This window comes from Sphaeramia orbicularis, chromosome 13 (genome assembly GCF_902148855.1).
Source record: "Sphaeramia orbicularis chromosome 13, fSphaOr1.1, whole genome shotgun sequence".
NCBI lineage: Eukaryota > Metazoa > Chordata > Actinopteri > Kurtiformes > Apogonidae > Sphaeramia > Sphaeramia orbicularis.
Genome location: NC_043969.1, coordinates 20,923,948 through 20,945,516, shown reverse-complemented (window position 1 = coordinate 20,945,516; position 21,569 = coordinate 20,923,948). Strand labels below are relative to the sequence as shown.

At 36.7% G+C, this 21,569-nt stretch overlaps 1 protein-coding gene across 3 annotated transcripts in view; it reads left to right on the top strand.

The window, feature by feature from the left end:
- LOC115431528 (transmembrane protein 255B) overlaps positions 1-20,847 on the top strand; it is a 45,065-nt gene extending 24,218 nt beyond the window's left edge. For 2 of the 3 annotated variants that reach the window (XM_030151942.1, XM_030151940.1), the window contains 2 exons: positions 17,524-17,628; positions 20,300-20,847. In XM_030151942.1, coding sequence (XP_030007802.1) covers positions 17,524-17,628; positions 20,300-20,422 — 228 coding nt within the window. In that variant the 3' untranslated portion in view covers positions 20,423-20,847. The remainder of the gene's footprint in view (positions 1-17,523; positions 17,629-20,299) is intronic. The other variant, XM_030151941.1, reaches the window with a different exon arrangement.
- Positions 20,848-21,569: the final 722 nt, after the last annotated feature.

Genomic DNA, 21,569 nt, shown 5'->3' with positions numbered 1-21,569 from the left:
CGCGGTACCACGGCTCGGTGCCAGGTACCCCAGCACGGCACCGCGTACCATGGCTCGGTACCACAGCTCAGCTCATTGCCAGGTGCCGAGGCACTGCGGTACCACGGCACACATCTTTATCTCCACAAAATGTCCTTCTTGATCTAGTGTTAGTGAAGACACTCCGTCTGAGTTGAGGAGGAGAGGTCTACCTGCAAACAAATGGGCAATGCCATGATAGTGGAGCTCCACAGGAAGCTCCTCTTCTCCTCCTCTCAAAATAAAATAACACAAAGTTGCCGTCAACTTTTCGCGTTAGCATTAGCTTAGCAACAAACCTTCACACAGTGCACACAAGGGCCATTTACCACTGAAAACTAACCCCAACCATACCCTAACCCTAACCTTAACCATTTAACTCCCATGCCTAACCTTGAGCAGACACTGGAACCGTATTTAATCATTTAACTGCTTTGCAAACTATATTAATGGAAATAGCTATATTTTAAAATAACTTTATTTTTTAGCGCACGACCTCCACTTCCGGCGGGGTACTTCCTTAGCATTAGCCACATTAGCCGAAAGCCTTAAAATTTTTCAGCCTATCCTTTTATTTTTTGTGGTGGTCTTAATTTTAAAGCAAGACACCTTTCGGGTAAACAGCGCCCCCGTAATTGAAAAGGTGGATGATGGTTTTTTTTTTCTTATAGTGGATATTTTTTTGGGCTGCTCTCTTTTTTTTCTCATAGTAGATACATTTTTTCACCTGTTCTTTTTTTTCTTATAGTGAATAATTTTTTGGGCTAGTAGATAATTTTTTTTTGCCTGTTCTCTTTTTTTTTCTTTTAGTGGATAATTTTTTTGGCTGGTCTCTTTTTTTTCTTATAGGGGATTTTTTTTTCATCTAGTTGATAATTTATTTTAGGCTGTTCTCTTTTTTTTCTTACAGTGGATAATTTTTTTTGGGCTGTTCTCTTTTTTTTCTTGTAGTAGATAATTTTTTTCATCTAGTGGATAATTTTTTTTGGGCTGTTCTCTTTTTTTTTCTTGTAGTAGATAATTTTTTTCATGTAGTGGATAATTTTTTTTAGGCTGTTCTCTTTTTTTCTTATAGTGGATAATTTTTTTAGGCTGTTCTCTGTTTTTTTCTTGAAGTAGATAATTTTTTTTCATCTAGTGGATCATTTTTTTAGGCTGTTCTCTTTTTTTTCTTATACTGGATAATTTTTTTGGGCTGTTCTCTTTTTTTTCTTGTAGTAGATAATTTTTTTCATCTAGTGGATAATTTTTTTAGGCTGTTCTCTTTTTTTTTTCTTGTAGTAGATAATTTTTTTCGTCTAGTGGATAATTTTTTGGCCTGTTGCACCTCTGGGCCACCGTACTCAGTGGATGATGTGGCGGTCAGAGTTCCACTGTTCATTCCTGTTTAGTGACACAAACTGTGTGTCCTGAAATTTTTCTGTGTTTCCAAATCATGCCAAAGTCATGTGCTACTCTAACAGACTTATCTGCTGCCTGTGTGGGTTGGATCGATCTTTTGCATCAGTTCTGCTGCCTAAACACATTAAAAAGACACATTAAAAGTAGTGTTTTACCCATATTTATGTCATGAGCTGCAACTATAGCAAACACATATTTTTTTTCCCTTTTCAGAATTGTAAGACAGAGGCCTGTCAACAAACCCATGCAGGGTTCTGTATTACAGTTCCCTGTAGGTCACACTTGGTGGTTTTCTACCACTACTAGGAAAACATTTGATGATTTAACAAAACAATGTATTGTACAAATTTCGAAATTCTGAAGCTCTTAGTCGTACAGCATCATTTAAAGGTCTTGAACTAATGTCAGAGTGTCAGATTGTTGTGATTCTTTTAGAAATTAGACATATAATTGAAGAGATTTCACATAACTATTACATCTGCCTTTACTAAAGAGTTGGAAACCAGTGTAATCCCATCAGGCGCCTCTTGTTTGAGATTGTATTGTTCTCTGTGTGGTCTACAGTCTGATTCTGGTATGATCTGAGCTGCTTATTATTATTATCTGTTGTGTTCTTCAGGAACTTATTCAAGGATTGGATACATCGCAACATCAATTTGGCTTAAGAAATAGACTTGACTTTTATTTCTTCTGTTTGATTTTCAGTCAAATAAATGGTTCATAGTGTATTCATATTACACAGCTGTGGTTTTCACAGACACTGAGAAATGAGAGTTGTTTTTTTTTTTCAGGGAACTAAATTCTGCCAATCATCTTTTTTTTTATTTTTTTTATGGCTTTTGCTAAGGACTCATGGAACTGAGTGATAAAAGTCATCTTCGATCATCTCAGGATGTTGAACAGATGCAGCACATCTATGATCACTCCATAACAACCAGCTTAATGTGAACCTTTTTCACTGTTGCTCTGAACCGTTCTTTGCAACATACTGATCCTGAAGTAGACTCACATAAGGGATGCAACGCCAATCATTTGGTTTAATGTAATCTGTGTTAAAAGCTGATGTAACAGGGCAGGCTTTATTTATTAATTCATTGTTGACATGATGCAATGCAGTATGCATTTTTCACTTGGAAACATGTAACATAGTAACATATAATGAGTACTGACTGAATTTCTCATGTAAAGCTTAAAGGGATCATATTTTGTTAAACCCACTTTTGGAACATTTATTTGTGGACCCTAAGAATTCCAAAAGTTTGATGCTCTACCTCTGTTTCTCACCAGGAGAGGAATTAATGCAGGGGGAAGTGGTCAGGACTTTGGAGGGACGTGGGTTGTTCATGTTCAAACTTTTACTAAGTGCTGTGCGAGATGCCAGATCAGTAGGTATAGCTTTAAAATGCAGCTCTCAGGAAATGGAGACACTTCTGTCCACACATTCAGCTGTTTATAAGGATCTATATGAACGTTTTCAACATGTCCTGTATGAATTGACTCAAAGGGAGTGTTATTTCGGCTTTTAATGCACATGAAGCCACTTCTTCTTCTTTTTTTTTTTCTTTAGAAATTTGTGCTAGATGATTTAACATCTTCTTTTACTTTTTTTTTTTTTTTTTTACTTCTTTAACTTCTACTTTATTTTTTTCTTCTTCTGCCCATTCAATTCCTTCAACTTAGTCCATCCTTCTCTTCCAACTACATTATTTGATAAACATAGCTCCTCTAGGGAAGCCAAAACATTTTAACTCAGTCATCAAATGCTACTACAGCTTCTTTACCATATACTTATACATGTCCTTTCTATAGAGACAACCTATCGTTAGCCTCATCGTATAAGTGCCTACATTTTTTTCGGAACATAGACAATGGTGCAAAATGAAGCAGCAATGTTAGGACAGTAAAGTAACATAGGTATCGCAATTTAGAAAAAAAAAAAAGATTTAGGCAATTATGCTATGAGGCTAACGATTTGGAACATTAAAATCTGGTGCTTTACCCGGGGTTCGCTCATTTTGTGTACAGTGGTCATACATTTCAACTGGGCTCTTTCATGCAATTTTTCCTCAGACAACATCATTACTGCGAATCCAGGTTATTTCTGCTACAGCAAACACTGGTAAAAACTACTTTGGCAGGTCCACATCTTAGTCCGTGACCAATGTGACAATGAGAAAACAATTTTGTTTTCTTTTTGTAGTTTTATAAAATTATTATTTAATAAAATTTCACCATCAAATTTATCAGCCAGTCATATCAGATATTTCACCATACAAGACAAACTGATCCAACTCTAATAGTAATAATGTGATGGTCCAGGACTCCAGAAGGTCAGTCCATTAATCTCTGAGTTGTGGTGAGGCAGAGGCTGGGTGTCTTTTTCCCACACAGGATGAAGGGATCCCTCTTCTAAATCAGACTTTATCATAGAAGTTTAGGTATGTGAGATTCTGAAATGAGAGTCAGGATTAGCTTTAGCGTGGTTCAGTCTTGCAGGAAGGTCAGACAGACGTACAGAATGCAACTCATTCTGTTAAGTGTATGACAAATGAGATAAGAGAAGCCTGTGATTTTAAGGAGGTCAGGAAGAGAAAGTATGCATGGGAGAGTAGAATGAATGGAACAGTTTCAGAATATGTGAGATATGTGGTAGCTCAAACTGATTTTCTGTTGAGGTCTGAGGTGTGAGTGATAAGGACATGATGTTCTGTTGTCTCTGGCAAAAGAATATTGTGCATAGAAAGATAATAATAGGTTTCACTTATAATCTTCCTTTACAACATCTAAAAACCCTGCTCAGTTCTGGAACAAGATTCAGGAATAAGACTGACAAATCCAAGATTAACCCATAAAGACCCAGTGGTACTTATGTGGCAGTTCCAAAATAGTTTTAATAAAATTAATAATATAATAATATTTGTAATATAAATATATAACTAAAAAACTATAAATATATAATAATACTTTTTTGACCAGGTCTGAACATCAGTGGACTTTTTCTTCACTGATGACACAGACATATTCCAAGACGACATTACCAGGATGCTAAAGGCAGTAAAAACCAAATATTAGAATGTAGGACTTTCTTTAGTCAGACTATGTAGAGTAAAGAGGAATTAACACACATTATATTTTATTCGCCATACTTCCACCTGGATTTGGTAAGTCTAATTCACCAAGTGACCCAACTATGACACATTGAATCATTTTTTCCCATTATGTGTCTGTTGATAAAACCCCTTAATCATCACAACAGAACTGGGAGCTTCCACTTGCACAGATAGACCCCTAGTGGTGCTCAAACACCTGCCCTTTTGCCCTGAATGAGAAAAGTGCCCTTTCTGCTGGAACCCAGTTGTTTCTTTATTCATCAATATTTAATTATCTCTGTCATCAGTTCCCCCAGATGTGTTTTGATATCTGACGGGGCTGGCATTTATCTGAGTTCTTGTGAAAATTCTGCCCCGACCTGCTCCGTGGCGCTCACAAGCCCCCACCACCTGCGCCCCTCCCTCTTCCTCTTCCACTTTTCACTCATGCAATGCTGAACCAGGCCAGGCCAAACCACTGCAGCCTACTTCTCCTCTGAACCGCAGTATCAGACAGACAGGTAATGACAGTGTTTGTGCAATCCCCTGATGCTGTTTGGTGCTAAATTAGCTGAAAACATTACGTCGCTACTGGCCTGACATTTCCTAAAAAACAAACAAACAAAACCTTGTGAAATCTGTGAATTCAAAGCCCTGTTCAGCTGTTTACTGGCATTTGTCATGTTAAATGAAGAGAGAGAGAGAGAGAGATACAGGCAGACAGGCAGAGAATTTAAAGACAGTTTTACTGTTCTACAAATTAGACAAGTTCACTAGTTTTGTTTAATTTAAAATCATAATGGGCTCTATGCACAGCCCCACTACTTCCTGAACTTCAGGTGGCTCCTTTATTTCCTGTCTTTCATTATTGGACACACTGATTAATCCAGGTGTGTCTGCTCCTTCTTGTTGTGACTACTGATTAATTAGACACACCTGGATTAATTAGTGTGTCCAATAATGAAAGACAGGAAATAAAGGACCCACCTGAAGTTCAGGAAGTAGTGGGGCTGTGCATCGAGTCTATTATTGAAATGAAGGTAGGTCTTAAGTTGAACTACATGACAGTCTGGTGAGGTATATTGTGGTTGTGGTTTATTACTAAAAAATATGTGTACTGTGTCGACAGCTTTATAGAGATTTTGTAAGTCACTCTTGATTATTATGCTCTTTTTTTTGGCTTGAGCTCCTTCCCCCTAAAATGTCTGTGCACTTGCCTGTCTTATTTGCTTTGGACTTTTCAGTTCCAAAGCAAAATGTGTTAATGTGAACTCTCCTCTGGACCTCAGTGCTGAACTAACAGCCAGTCTTTGGTCCGATCAAAAGAGTTGGTCTTCATGTGGCTCAAACTGAACCATGGTTTTGACTTTTGGCTCATTCACAGGGTGTTATGCAAGGCTATTGTTGCCAACGAATTAAAGCAGAAAAAATTGGATGAATAAATGATTTTTTTTTTTATTTGTTTTTCAGCTTTTCACATCTTTATTGGATTTATCAAATGGAGAATGACAGGATATATGGGAAAAGACAGTATTGGAATGACATGAAACAAATGGCTTCAGGTTGGAATCAAATCCCAGCTGCTGTAGTAAGAACTCCGTCGTGTGGTACAAGCTTTACCATGAGAGCCACTGGGGTACTCCTGAAGAGGCGAAAAATGAGTTGGTTTAACAACATGTTGCTGACAGATGCTCAGCAGGGTGCAGTTCACACCCAAAATTGCAATGTGAAAGCAAAAGGACCAAATATACAATATGGACAAAAACACAGAGGAACATCACACTTACAGCTGGTAGAACCTCCCATTCCTGTTGATTCCATATGTCATCATGATGAAAATATTCATGTCATTTGTTATCAGTAATTGTCAATAAATAATAATAATGTCTTTTAAGTGTAATATGATTCTTCTTCCTGAATGAGAGTTGAAGAAACCAGACAATGCTTGTGGTTTTAAGGGATTGTTTATGATCAGAATATGACAAATATTTCATAAAGCTAAAGGTAGAATATTTAAAACAATGATAATGTTAAAAACATTTAAACACTGAGCAAAATCAGTGAGGCATTTATAAGATCAGTTTAAAATATAAACATGGAACCAAGATTAACTTTAACAAATAGAATGCAAATGTTTATTGCAATGATATTTATCACAGTATAAAATTATATTAAGACTGATGTTTTATGGAAACACCGGAAATTTAGTGTGTCCCAATTCTTTTGTCGAATATATTGTGTACAATACAAGATTTAAGATTCTTTTATTGTCATTGTATACACAGAGCATACACAATGAAATTTTGATGTGATTGTAAAAAACAGTACTTTTTGAGTAAAAAAAAAAGGAAATATACAATGCAAAAAAAATTTAAATAGTAAAAGCAGTAAAAACAGTAAAAAACAAAACAAAAAAAAAACATACACTCCGCCCTTCTCCCATTCTGTCAAGTAACACATTCACACATTCATACCTAGTTAAAGTGCAGAGGACAGTGACAGGTAAATACAGTAGTTATTGCACATTTTAGATTTTCATTATTGCACATTGTTGATTATTGCATGTGTTTAGTCATTGCAGTGTTCAATGTAACGATTACTCTGGAGTAGAAGCTGTTTGCTAGTCTTGTTGTCTGTGCTCTGATGGTCCTGTATCTTCTCCCTGATACGTTAAAAATAGAAAAAAAAAACATGAGCCTTGATTCAGATCAGGGGTGAAAACCGTGCAATTCCCATTTAAGTGTTACTCAATTCAGATTCACCTTTGCATGAGGTGAAAGAGGTGGAATCGTTGCCGCTGGGAGGAAATGCATAATGCTGAACTGGCTTCTGTTTCAGTAATCTGTGAGTTCTTGCTGCCAGCATTCCATTATTGCATATCCAGCTGTATTTTGGATAAGACTGAAATGAAAGCTGGATAAGAGGAATGTTGAACCACCGCTCACAGTGAGAACTGACAGCAGGATCCAGCCTCGGGTTTTCACCAGCCTGACCCCAAGCCACTAATCCTCCTGATGGTGAAAATGTGTTGGATCAAATTACCTGAAGACATGTTAAGTCTTTTGTCTGGCTCGTACCTGTTTATTCATTGCTCAGTCCATGAAATTTTGTCTGTGTGAATTCCTGTAGTAGCACAACGTGGGTTATATAGTATCATGTCTGGCTCAGGCTCTGATGTCCAGTTAGTCTTCACACCTGTCAGTTATGATCTTTACACTGTGACCAGAGGTGGAACACACACTGAATGGACAAGTGATCCAGAGGGTTGACCAGAGGCCCGGCATCCATTACAGTTACACACAAATGTGACTTATTCTAAACCAGTGTTTCTCAACACAGGCGCTGAGACACTGTGTGTGTATGTGTGTGTGTGTGTGTTTGTGTGTGTGGGGGGTGTTTGGAAGGAGACAGCTGGGAGAAAGCTGGTGGTAGTCAGAAGGGGGGAAAGATGTCGGGGGGTGACGAGGAGGATAATGATGAGATGAGGGGGGCGTTACCAACAGAGCGATATAAAGTGCACCCCCCCCACCCCATTGCAAAAACATTTTTTTTTTGGGGGGGGGGGGGGGGGGGGGGGGTTCATGATAATGTTAGGCTGGGGTTTAGGGTGACCAGGTGCTTACGAGCCACATGTGGGACAAGGAGTGTGTTTGTGTGGGACAATGTTGGACATATAACCGTAATGCTGGAACAAAGTCTAGATTTTTAAACAATGTGCATCTTATTGGCGAGCTTATAAATATGAATAACAACAATTTGATTTGGTTGCACGCAGCATGCGTGTTTTTGCAGTGGGCATTTATTTTTTGCCTTTTTTCACAGGTTTCAACAACTTTAGTTGCTTGTACAAACAAAACAATAAAATCTACTTGTAAAAACTCAAAGACAAAACCTCAAGTTTCAAATATTGTAATTAAATACTTTTAGAAAATCAGCTTTCAAAGGTAAACTAATTTATGTGCAATAAAACAAAAAGGCATAACTGACAAGATTATAACAGCTGTTTCCACTTCCAGCCAACCTAAAATTACTTGGACCAAAAACCTTTGTGCATTCATACACAAAACAGTTAAACATTTAGCATTCTAACACAGTAAAAAACATAGAATAAGATAAAGTAAATATCCTGTGGAATTTTGTCAAAAAATAAATATCCACATTCTGAACAAAAGCATTTTTTGTCACTTCAAGTCTCTTAGTTCAAACTCCAAACTTCAAACCAGGCAAAAGGGAATAGGGATCAAATCTGACCAAACATCATATGCATACAGTGTGTCACATCAAGTCATACTCGTCTCCATGCGCGATGGAGAATTAAGTTTGACATAGTTCGCAGAGTAGCCTCTGTAGCCCCACATCATATCCGCCTGCACGCCCGCTCGCAGAAAAAAAAATTTACGCAGAGAAACATACACGCAGAAAGCTTATAATGCGTACAGATAACATGCCAATTAAAAGTGGCATGTTATCTGTACGTAATTCATGATATCAGATTGTCCCTGAACACTAATTGGCACTTTTTTATGTATAAAAAGTCAGTTATTCTCTTTTATTTCATTTTTTTGGCCCAATATCTTGGAGTGCATACGTACAATGAAGATGAACAGGTTATTTTATATTATGTCTAATAGCTGAAATAAACAGGACAAATCCCCAACACCAACAGTATGTTTTGCACATTGGAGGATACACTTTGCACAACTAGAGGACAGTTATATAGCAGCAAATACTATTCAGTTGACTTTCCTTCCAATAAGGCTAAGTGGTCTCAGCATTCTTTGATTATATGCTGGTATGTTATCTACTTAATAGCATTTTATGCAGTTACCAGAAAAATATTTTGCTAACTTCAAGGCAGATTGTATGATGACCTTGGTCAGGTCTGATCAAATGCATGCCCTGTTTAACTCTGATGACGTGAACGTCTGACTTCGTGAGGTTTAGCGGCTGGATGTGCTTAGTCAAATGTTGTAATATTTATTTGAAGTTTAAAAATGTCCAAAGGCTGTTCACATTTCACCTGCACACCATTTGCTCTATTATGTCTGTTTGATGCTCAAAATGTGATGGTCAGAAATCCGTATTAAATTGTCAGTAGACTTTTGTAGCCTGTGCGGCTTTAAATCAGTCCTTAATTATGTCAGTATCACATCAGACGTTTCCTGATTCTCAAAAATGAAATGTGTTTTGGAGATAAACAAACATAAAACACCATAAAATGTAATACATGACAGCACGGAATAAGTTTAGACGTTGTATTAGTTTTGAAACTTGGGTTTTTGCCTGATTATATTACCCTGTAAGAGACATTCATGCTCATAAGACAGACATGAAGTACATAAGATTTATTTGTTCTGCCACCCTTACATTTATATTTTTGACCTTTTGTTCAAATTGAGAGAGTTGACCACAAAAGATTATATAAACTGTATCAGAAACTGGGTGCAACTGGGTGTAAAAACTATCTTTCATTGTCTGGATGAGGTTTATCATTTAAATCCTGCTGTTTCCACTAACTTAAACAATCCCTTTCCCAAAGTTTCCCAAAAGACTCAGAAAACTGATATAATCTAATCAATTTTAGATGTTGAAATATTCATAGAGCTGTGGTTTTCAGTGTTCATTTTCTACGTGCTTAATAATGAGATATCATTTGATCAAGGCGTAGGTGTCTAGGCTTACACCAAGACGAGGGTCGCTCCAGAAAAAACAAAGTTATTGGTCTAGACCAGGGGTTCCCAAACTTTTAAACTTGTTACCCCCAAAATGACGGTGCCAAAGACTGGCGACCCCCACTATCCTCGAAGTGACTGAAACATTAAAAAAACATGCACACAGGAGTCATGCAATGATATTGTGGCATTGTGGGTACTTGACATTTCATTAGTAATAATAATAAAAATAATAATGGATTACATTTCTATAGCGCTTTCCAAGGCACCAAGGTTTTACATTATTGATCCATTATTCATTCGCTCTCAAATTCACTCTCTGGTGGTGGTAAACTACATTTGTATCCACAGCTGCCCTGTGCAGACTGACAGAAGCGTGGCCAATTTGCACCAAACGGCCCCTCTGACCACCACCAAACATTCATACAGATTCATACACCAGTGTGAATGACACTGGAGGCCAGGAGGGTGAAGTGTCTTGTCCAAAGACACAATGGACTGACTAAGACAGAGCGGGACTCAAACCGCCAACATTATTGGACAACCTGCTCTACCTCCCGAGCCATGGCCTTATTTTATGTGCAGGGGTTCAAGCAGGGGTTTATGTTAATGTTTATTTTAGGTTAATGTATTTGTTTTATAACATTTATCTGCCTTTTTATGTTTATTTTTATTTATGTGACACCATTAGTCAAACCTCTAGGCTGAACAATGCCTTACCTGTTTGTTGCAATTAAGCTGATGTTCATTCTATTTAGAATAAACCTTTGCCCTTCCAAAATGAAAGCATTTCTTAGCAACCTTGAAACTCACATTATCAATATCCTTGCTATAAACTACAAGTGTAACAATACTGCCATCACTGCAAAAATCAAAATCTTACCAAGTGTATTTTTCTCATTTCTAGTCAAAATATCTCATCATACTTAAAATAAGACATAATCACCTAAAGAGTAACTTTTTAGGGAGATATAAGAACTTATTTTTATAGACAATAGATCTTGAAAATCTTATTTCAAGAAATCTTACAAAATAATTTTAATTTTTCTATTGGCAGATTTTTTTTTGCTTAATTCAAGAAAAAAAAATCTGCCAATGGAGCAAGTGAAAATTATTTTGGTAAGATTTCTTGAAATAAGATTTTCAAGATCTGTTGTCTAAAAATAAGTTGTTATATCTCACTGAAAAGTTACTCTTGAGGTGATTATGTCTTATTTTGAGTGTGGTAAGGTATTTTGACTAGAAATGAGAAAAATACACTTGGGAAGATTTAGATTTTTTCCAGTGTAATCAGTCATAACCACCTCAGGAATCGTATCAAGAGGTTTCTGAAAATCATCTCACGGAGCTCACGTTGGGAACCCCTGGTCTTGACAACTTACTGTGCAAAGAAGAGGAAAAACTAGCATTTCTTTGGTCAGTTTTGATACCAATCTGATTCCTCAGCTCAACAGAACCTGAAGACGCCCCTTTACACTGAATGAAACCAATCTAAACAACATCCCCCGTCTGTCTGCATTACATCTCTGAAAGCGCAGGGGAGTGATTGTTCTTTATCTGCAATCAAATCTGCTTCCACCAACACTGCCTGCTAAAAAACACCAAAGATATAGTGTTAGCGGTGTTTGGAGAGCTAATATGTCCTTCAGGATTAGTGCGGCCAGAGATTGAGCTGATTGGCCTCAAATGACCCCAAACGCTGCAGGAGGAGACGGTTAACAGAGCCCAAATTCCATCCTATCAACATTATTCACTGTTTGTTGTCATAGCTACTATCTGTACATCTTGTTGTGCAAACAGTCTTCTGATTTTAGACAATACATTATCATCTCCAGCAGTTTACAGACTCGACTCTCTGATCTGTCAATAGTCATAGAGCAGTCACTGTCAACTAACGTTAAGGTTAAGGTAAAGCTTAAGGTTATGGGTTATGGTTAATTTATTTGTGCCCATAGGTAGATTTTTAGCAGCAAAATTTCTATTCAAATTTTCCAAATTTCCAATCTGTTTTAGCAGATAAATCACAAAACATTGAAACATAAGACATACATGAGATACAATCTAACCCAACCTCCACCAATCAGGACATAGAAGAGAAACAAATGTCAGTAAATAATTAAAACACACCAAATAAACCACTGTTTGAAGTGTTTTAGAGCAAAAATGAACAGATAAATATGGTGCATGTGCAAATATTGCTACAGCTTGTTCAGCTCAGTGATAGCAGCAGGGGCTAAGCTGTTTTAGTAACACTTTATTGCAGTGGTTCCCAACCTTTTTTGGCTCATGACTCCATTTTAACACCACAAATTTCTGGCGACCCCAGACATTCAAAACGGAGACTTCTTTTTTTTTTTTAGCTAAAATTAATTTGTTTTTAATCATGTAATAATTTGCTCTACTATGTTGCAAATAGCCCTGCGATGAACTGGCTACTTGTCCAGGGTGTACCCCGCCTTCGCCCCAATGTAGCTGGGATAGGCTCCAAGCGACCCCCGTGAACCTACTGAGGATAAAGCGGGTTCAGAAAATGAATGAATGAATGAATGTTGCAAATAAACGTTAATTTTAGATGACATTTAGTCTATATATTGTACATTACTATGAATGGAGGCAGAAAAGCCAGGTGTAGATTACTGCACAAAGTGAGAATTTTTATTCTCCTTGGTCAGGATATGTACAGTCAGTCCAGCTTGGATTTATAAGGCTGACAATGAATACTGAACAAACAAGAACTCAAACTATGAATTATGAAAGAGCTGCAGCATCTGAAACCAGCCAAAATGAACATCTGTCTCTCTCAACTCACCATATATTTTTTATTAGTAAGTTTTTATTTTTATTTTTGCCAATTACTAGAAATTTCAGGCGACCCCATTTGAATTCCAGGTGACCCCACGTGGGGTCCTGACCCCAAGGTTGAAAAACACTGCTTTATTGCATACCTTTGGACAAAAACTTCCATCTACACGGAGAAATGTTAAAATCACCGTACAGTAGGCGGGACAGTATCCTCTGCATCTGTTCAGTGCAGAGATACTGGATAAAGTTGAGATTCATCAATCAGCCAAATCAACCATTTCACTATTTGTTGCAAAGAATTTCTCTTTTTGCACTAAATGTTGAGGCTAAACCATGAGACCAAGACAAATTTGATAAAATGTGGTCACAAGGGTTCTGTCAGTGTGAAAGGGAGATGATATAGGTGCGTTGAGTCAATGATTTTCCCAAAGTATTTATGAGATTATACTTGATGATCTGACATTTAAGTGACTTCATTTGAAGTTGACCTCCTCCTAAAATCCCTGAGCATATATTTTTTATCATTATTGTTATTATTATGATTATTATTATTATTATTATTATTATTATTATTATTAATAATAATAATAATAATAATAATAATAATAATAATAATAATAATAATAATAATAATACATCGGTTTTATATAGCGCTTTTCTAGGTACTCAAAGATGCTTTACGATGAGCAGCCAAGGGACGAACACACAACAAAAGGGCAAAAACAGTTATGGAACAGATACAGAGCTAATACAAAAGGGCAAACAAAGAACAAACACTCAAGCAAAAAGGCAGAGACCGATACAGAAAAGAAAACAGATGAGAGAAGGGTGGATGAAGGGGGAACAGACGGTCAGTTGTCGTAGGTTGATCTGAAGTGGTGAGATTTTAGTTGGCTTTTGAACGAGTGTGTCAGAGTTCTGGATATGAAGGGGCAGGGAGTTCCAGAGGGTTGGAGCAGATATTTAGCTTTTGACATGTTTAGCTGGAGGTTAAACTCCTCTGGCTGCTCTTATTATCCATGACAACATAAATCCACTGTAAATAATACACACATAAACATATTTTTAATAGACCTGTACACATCTACTAACTGTATAAAACTCTAATTTACACTCTGTACATATTACAATATAAATCCTCATTGTAAATATATAAACATATTTTTTTAATAGGCCGGTTCTCTGTACATATCTACCGAGTTATTCATATTTATCTTAACTATTCTCAACCCGTTGTTGTCCTTGTCTCTAGTCAAATGTTTGTTTATATTAGGCCTATGTTTAAGTGTGTTTGGGTTTATGTTGAAATTGTACATTGTGAGATAAGAAAAAAAAAACAAAAAAACAAGCCAAATTCCTTGTATATGTTCACATACTTGGCCAATAAAGCTGATTCTGACTCTGATGAGCACACTGAAGCGGTTTAGTCTTAATATAGTAGTAAATAAATAGCAAAATACTGATGGAAGCATAATGATAGTTTATTGACACACAGGTGATGTCAATAGGGCTGAGGATCACTGTGTCAACCCTTTGTTGAGCACTACGACACATAATTACATCCACAGGTGTCAGTTCAGATTTTACTGAGCCTAAGGGAAGCCTTGTATTAAGTGTGTCCAGATGCGCTGTTGAATTGTCTGAACTCTGAGGCATCTGGAATCAACCATCACTCAGGGGAAACATAGATTGCATAGATTGTGCGCAGATCAAACATTGTTAGTCAGCTTTTTCTGATTTGAAGTTGTATAGAAGTCATTAGTCGTGTTATGTCTGTAAACACCATAACTTTCTACATTCTTATAGGTGTTTTCATGACTCGTGTGTGTCCCAGACGTTTCCAAGAAGGGGAGTGTGGTGAATTATTATTCGGAAATTGCCCATTCTTCACCAGCTGCGTGCATTAGATTATTGGTTGTCATGTTATTGTTTTTCTATTAAATGTTAGGCCTTTTTTTCTACTTAGTTGCCGCTGATTATGGAAATCTTGAGAGCAGTTTGCAGAATATATGGATTTGGATTTAGCCTCAAGTGCACTGCAGCCAGACCACCCAAATGGAGACCAAAACAACACCCAGACCCAAATTCATCAAAGCGATTGCAGAGAAAAATGCGGGCTGCATCACTACCATGCCAGCATGACAGTTCCTGTTACTGAGTAGTAACTGTGCACACAGCAGCTACATTAATGAGGTGTTATGTGGCTTTTAGATCCAGTTTAGGAGCTTTTAATTAGACTTAATCTTTTTTTGGTGTTTCATTTTAAAACTTTCACCACTTTTACCACAAAACATACAACTTCTAAGTTACAGCATCTGGTTGGGAATTCTATGTGCATTTGTAAAAGATTCAGCACCAGCTGGTTTTGCACATCCTAATCTTCTCAGCTATTACATCTCAATTTGCTCCTGTTCTGTTTTTACTGAGTACAGTCCGCATGGTTCAGCTGGCCCACTTCCCATTTGGGATAGACAATGAAATATGAAAACCTGATGATTGTTCTACCCAGAGTACAAGCTTCCAGTGATGAATGAAACATTAAATACAGATATTCCAATACTACTGTATGTGCTAGAAAACCCCCAGTGCTTCCAAAACCGCCAACAAATAAATCAGTGGTTCCCAACCTTTTTTGGCTCATGGCCCCATTTTAACATCACAAATTTCTGGTGACCCCAGACATTCAAAACAGATCTTTTTTTTTTTTTTTTTTTTTTTTGCTAAAATTAATTTGTTTTTGATCATGTAATAGTTTGCTATACTATGTTGCAAATAAATGTTCATTTTAGACAAAATTTTGTCTGTATAATGTATATTATTATGGACAGAGGCAGAAAAGCCAGGTGTAGATTACTGCACAAAGTGAGAATTTTATTTTCCTTGGTCAGGATATGTACAGTCAGTCCAGCTTGGATTTACAAGGCTGACAATTAATACTGAACAAACAATAACTCAAACTCTGAATTATGAAAGAGCTGCAGGATCTGAAACCGACCATAGTGAAGATAAACAGTACCACAGTGCTTCAGTTTCAGCTTCAGAGTTTGTCATGTCTTTAATGTATTGGGATTATCTCTCTCAACTCACCATACATTTTTTCATTAGTAAGTTTTTTTTTTTAATCAGTTACTAGAAGGAAATTTCAGGTGACTCCATTTGAATTTCAGGCGACCCCCCATGGGGTCCTGACCCCAAGGTTGAAAAACACTGAAATAAATGCTATGACTTCTCAAATTATGTTAATCATTGAATAAAAAACAAAACTCCAAACCAAAGAAACACTGTTTTATAATCTTTCACATGCTGTATCAGCTGATAGTTTATATTATAGCTCTGTTAGCTTAGCTCTGTTTTTAGACAGAACACGTCCACATTAATATTGCAGATCACCCTGTTTCTTTACAGTTTGTGATGTCAGTGAATGCACTAAAGGTCTGTTTGGAATTGGCCAAACAAGGTTAGAACTGTCACAGTTTAGTCTGAACTGCGGATCAACAAACAGAAAACAATAGCAAAGATATTAACATTACATAGTGACTTTTTATCTTCATAAGCTTCATTATTAAATCTCCTGTGTAGACCAGGCAGTAGTCCTACCTACTGATCCATGCATCCATGAATGGAACAGTCTGGCAAGGTTATATTTTATGTCAAAGCAAATTCAGACATTGAAAAAGTTATTGATAGATGGAAATTAACACACAAATGAAGGCGGAACTACATATATTCAATCAGCCTACCTAATTTATCAAACCTGTTATGTAGATAATTATTACATATTAATGGCTTTTAATATCATACTGATTATTAGTTAAATTCATTAATTATTTTAATGCCTTAATTATTTTTTTTCCTTCGGATGTCCCATTTATGTACAAACTCATTGAACTGCTGTGGACTATGAAATACTATCCTTTAAAATCACAAAGTCCTGGAGAAACAACCAGCTCTTTGTTCACCTTTGTTGAGGTTTTAACGGCTTTTTGTTGTCAATTATTTTTCAATTGGCACCGAGACTTTCTGTAGGATTGTGGGTGCATTAATGCAGAGGACCCACAGATGTGTCCTTGAATACATTTGTGAGGACAGGATCAGAGTGAATGAAACCTTAGCCTAATACCTTGTCTTGTAAATATGACTTCTGTAGATTTTCATTGGCACAGGTGGTGAAAACAACAGTTCATGATCACACACTACTTTACAATGCAATTAATTTCTATGTGTTTTATTGTTTTCATTGAGAGACTCCAAGCAGCAGAAATTTTCTACTGTGCATTTAAGAATTATCATCCTCATCTTAATCAAATACCTGAATTAATTTTCAGTTTACAATGGCTCTTTTGTGCTGTGTAATAGTTGTAGAATGTGGGTATTGTTACATGTGTACGTTGTTTCTTGTGTAACCTACAGAATGTACGATAAACCGTACTGATTACAGACTGTTAGACCACGTCTATGACTCCCACAAGGCTCTTGAGCTGATGTGTGTGTCTGTGTATGTCTGTTCACAAAATGCATGCATTTGTTTTCATCTGTTTCAGAGGAGTAGCAGTCCTGTGACTGAGTCCTGCATGAGCATGGCGTCTTCTCCAACAGCTCCTCTGTTGATGGACGCCAACATACACACGGTACACCAGCTCCACCCAGTCAGTGTGACCTGCAACACACACACAAACAATAAAACACCCTTTACCTCACAAGCACAGATAAAGACACTGAGATGCACAGACAGTACATACTTAAGTCCTCATCCCCACCCAACAGTATCTTATGTTGTGTATGTTAGCTGATAAATGCTCCATGTTACGTTCAAGGCCACCCAAAAGCAACGACAAAAGCAATAAGTCACACTTACACTGGAAAAAATCAAAATCTTACCAAATGCGTTTTTTCATTACTAGTCAAAATATTTCATCACACTTAAAGTAAGACATAATCACCTAAAGAGTAACTTTTCAGTGAGATATAAGAACTTATTTTTAGACAATAGATCTTGAAAATCTTATTTCAAGAAATCTTACCAAGATAATTTTCACTTGTTCCACTGGCAGATTTTTTTTTGCTTGAATTAAGCAAAAAAACATTGTCTTGGTAAGACTTCTTGAAATAAGATTTTCAAGATCTATTGTTTTAAAATAACTTCTTATATCTCACTGAAAAGTTACTCTTTAGGCGATTATGTCTTATTCTAAATGTGATGAGATATTTTGACTAGAAATGAGAAAAAAAACACTTGGTAAGATTTTGATTTTTGCAGTGTATGTAAAGTTGCAGGAGGATTCAATGGATTCAAAGCATTTTACAGTCATGTGTACAGTAAAGAAACAGGTTTTTCTGTACAATGAAAGTTTTACTTTGCTGTCCACACTGAATGCCAAGAGAATTTAGGATAAGTATGAAAATAGAATAATTTAACTAGGAAGTCAAAACAAGCATAACAAAGTGACATTTAAAAATGGCATGCAAAAGAAAATGTGCATAAAAATATTTTTCAAAAAGTATAAACTACTATTACTGAGACAAAAAAATCATTAGTTGATGGTAATGATTTTAACTTACTATGAAAACAGTTGGTTTGTCCTTTTGTGAAATTGTCCTTTAAGTTCATTTGACTTGTTGCATTATTTTTATTTTATTTGATTACATTAGGGTCATTATTCTTTCTATGATCCTTATTTTGTCCACTATTAGCTCAGGATTACATTTTTAGTAACATAGGACATGATAAATGTGAATCTAAATGTGCTGTTACATCTGTGGTTAGATCACACATTTTATGCATTTCTCTTGGCTCTCGAGATGTGCCCGTTGCCACTAAATATATCACATGGACATGTGGATCCTTGGTGTGTAGGAGGATCTTTGGCAGATCTATGGCCTGAGCAATGACATGAGTTAAGGTAGTACTAGTGTCCACCTTTACAGCCCAGAACCTCTTCCTGTCTGTTGTGACTATTGTAATGCCAAAGTCTTACAGCAGACATGTGGCATTTACCTCACAGTGTATTACATTTTACATATAGAGTTTTTACAATAAAACCAGGTCAAAATGTGGCTGAAACACAATGAAACTCAAATAGAATCAGGATGCAGTGATGTGCTACAGTATACAATCCCAGCATTATCAGCCTAAATAAACATGTTTCACCTCTGAATATACTTAATATAATTTGAGGTAGGTTTAATGATTCAACTCGTTACACATCACATCTTTTTTTATCAATAACTGGCCTTGAAAAATAGAGCCACACTGAAATATTCCTGCACACTGTCCATTTTAATATTAGATGTGCTGTAATTTGCTGTAGTACAGTGTAGTGAAACAAGTAAAGAAGACATGGAAAAAAAGAAGAAGCACTATAGAAGCACATTACTGCAAACAGGAAAAATCAGGAAAAACAGTAACAGGAAAAGTCTTTATTACCTCCGCCAAGGAGGTTATGTTTTTGTCGGCGTTGATTTGTCTGTCTGTCTGTGTGCAAGATAACTCAAAAAGTTATGGACAGATTTGGATGAAAATTTCAGGAAATGTTGATACTGGCACAAGGAACAAATGATTAAATTTTGGTGGTGATCGGGGGTGGGGGGTGATCTTGGCAGAAGTCTGCGCTCTCCCAGTGCTTTTCTAGAAAAGAGAGTGCAGACCAGTGGGCCCCCGTGCCCCCACCCCCGATCACCACCAAAATTTAATCATTTGTTCCTTGTGCCAGTATCAACATTTCCTGAAATTTTCATCCAAATCCGTCCATAACTTTTTGAGTTATCTTGCACACAGACAAACAGACAGACAGACAAACCAACGCCGACAAAAACAGAACCTCCTTGGCGGAGGTAACAAACATCGGAGGGGCACTGACCTGCCTTGGCGGAGGTCTGTGCTCTCCGAGTGCTTTTCTAGTTTATTAATTTTTTTGCAAGAAATAGTTGTACTAAATTGTAAAATAAATTGTAAAATAAATACCTTTAAATACACACAAGTGATCAAGTCATGTTTGATCTGCATAATAAAAAATAGTTATTACCAAGTTTTTTGCATTTTCCATAGAATAGTCCACTTTTGATGACTGTTACCGAAGCGAATAATCTGTGGAGAAAAATGCTTTGTTTCTCAAAAGGAACAAAAATATAAAACATATTTTGTTATCTCTAGCTAGTATCTACAGTTGTCATGGATCATTAAAAATTTCACTTTTCAGTACATGCAAAGGCCTTAAGGGAACTGTGGACAGATCAGTGATTTTTCCCACATTGAACTTGGCGTTTGTGCTCATTTTTGTTTCTTTCTTCTTTTCTCCCTCTCCTTTCTTGTTCATCCAGGGAGGCTCGGTTTATTTCCCAGCAGCAGAAGAGTCAGCTGTCTCCCAAGGTTTTCCTGCATCATCAGTTCCTCACACAGAGTCCAAACCTGCTCAGTTTGCCCCGTTGTCCTACAGCGCTTAAGACCTGTTCTCTAAAGGCCTGTGAAATACAGTGTGACCTAAGGTCAGTGTGGTGGATCAGCTGTGTATGAGGACTCCAGTGCAAACCCTTACTATCAAAACCTGATACATACATTATACGTAGGACTTCAAACTTTATTCCAACAGTAAAATGGCTTCACTTTAGGTTCAAGTTGCACAAAGCTTTGATTTTTTGTGATAATTGTGTGTGTTTTGGATTTATGTCCTATGAACCGCCTCATACATCGTGTGCTACATTTTTTTTTTTTTTTTACTAAATATTGCCCTGTAGACAAAAGTGCTTAAACACATGTACTTTATTTTGAAATGTTCATGATGTGTATCTAATTGTATTGACTGTTATCACAAATACAACCTGTCCCTGATGCTTCTGCTGTCAGGGAATAAAGTGATTGTGATGGTGTAGATTGAATACGATCTTAATGACTCATGCAAACATTTAAACAGGGATAAATCAATGATTAAATATATTAATTATTGCAACGGACTGATCTGGATTTCACTGTAAAACCGTCACAGTATGTGTTCAGTTGTTTCTCATTTTTAAAGACTACTTGCTGAAATTGGTGTGTTGTTTTTTTCTTTAATTTTGATAGGAAATAAATATTTAAGTTCCTCTTTAATTTTACAGTAATGATGTCCTTTTCTATATTTAGACTTAAAGAGATTGTATTAAATTAAATTATGTTTAATCATTAAGCTATCATGACGGTCATGACAGTCTTGTTTTCCATTTTGGTACAGTCCTAAAGCGGGATTTTTTTCCAGCACAATCAAAGTGCATGTTTTGTACAGGCGTCTAAGGTATAAAGAGCACATGGCAAAACCTGAGGAATGTGAGGCAGGTCTGGCAACAACATGTTGGCAAAATCAGCAGCTGTGGAACATATGCCAGCTTTGTGGGAATCACACAGTACATTTCCTCTAAAACACCAGTCATAGTTATGAGAACTTTAGAAAACTGTCACAGTCAATAGTTGTTTTTGCCAGAGGTAATACACAACCTCTGGATTTAACTACAACAAATTTGTAAGAGCCTTCCATTGGAAAATTACTGCAGTGACTGATACGTTTCGGCTGGATACAAGTTTTTGTTTAACTCTAACTGATGCAGTGAATCAGTTCTC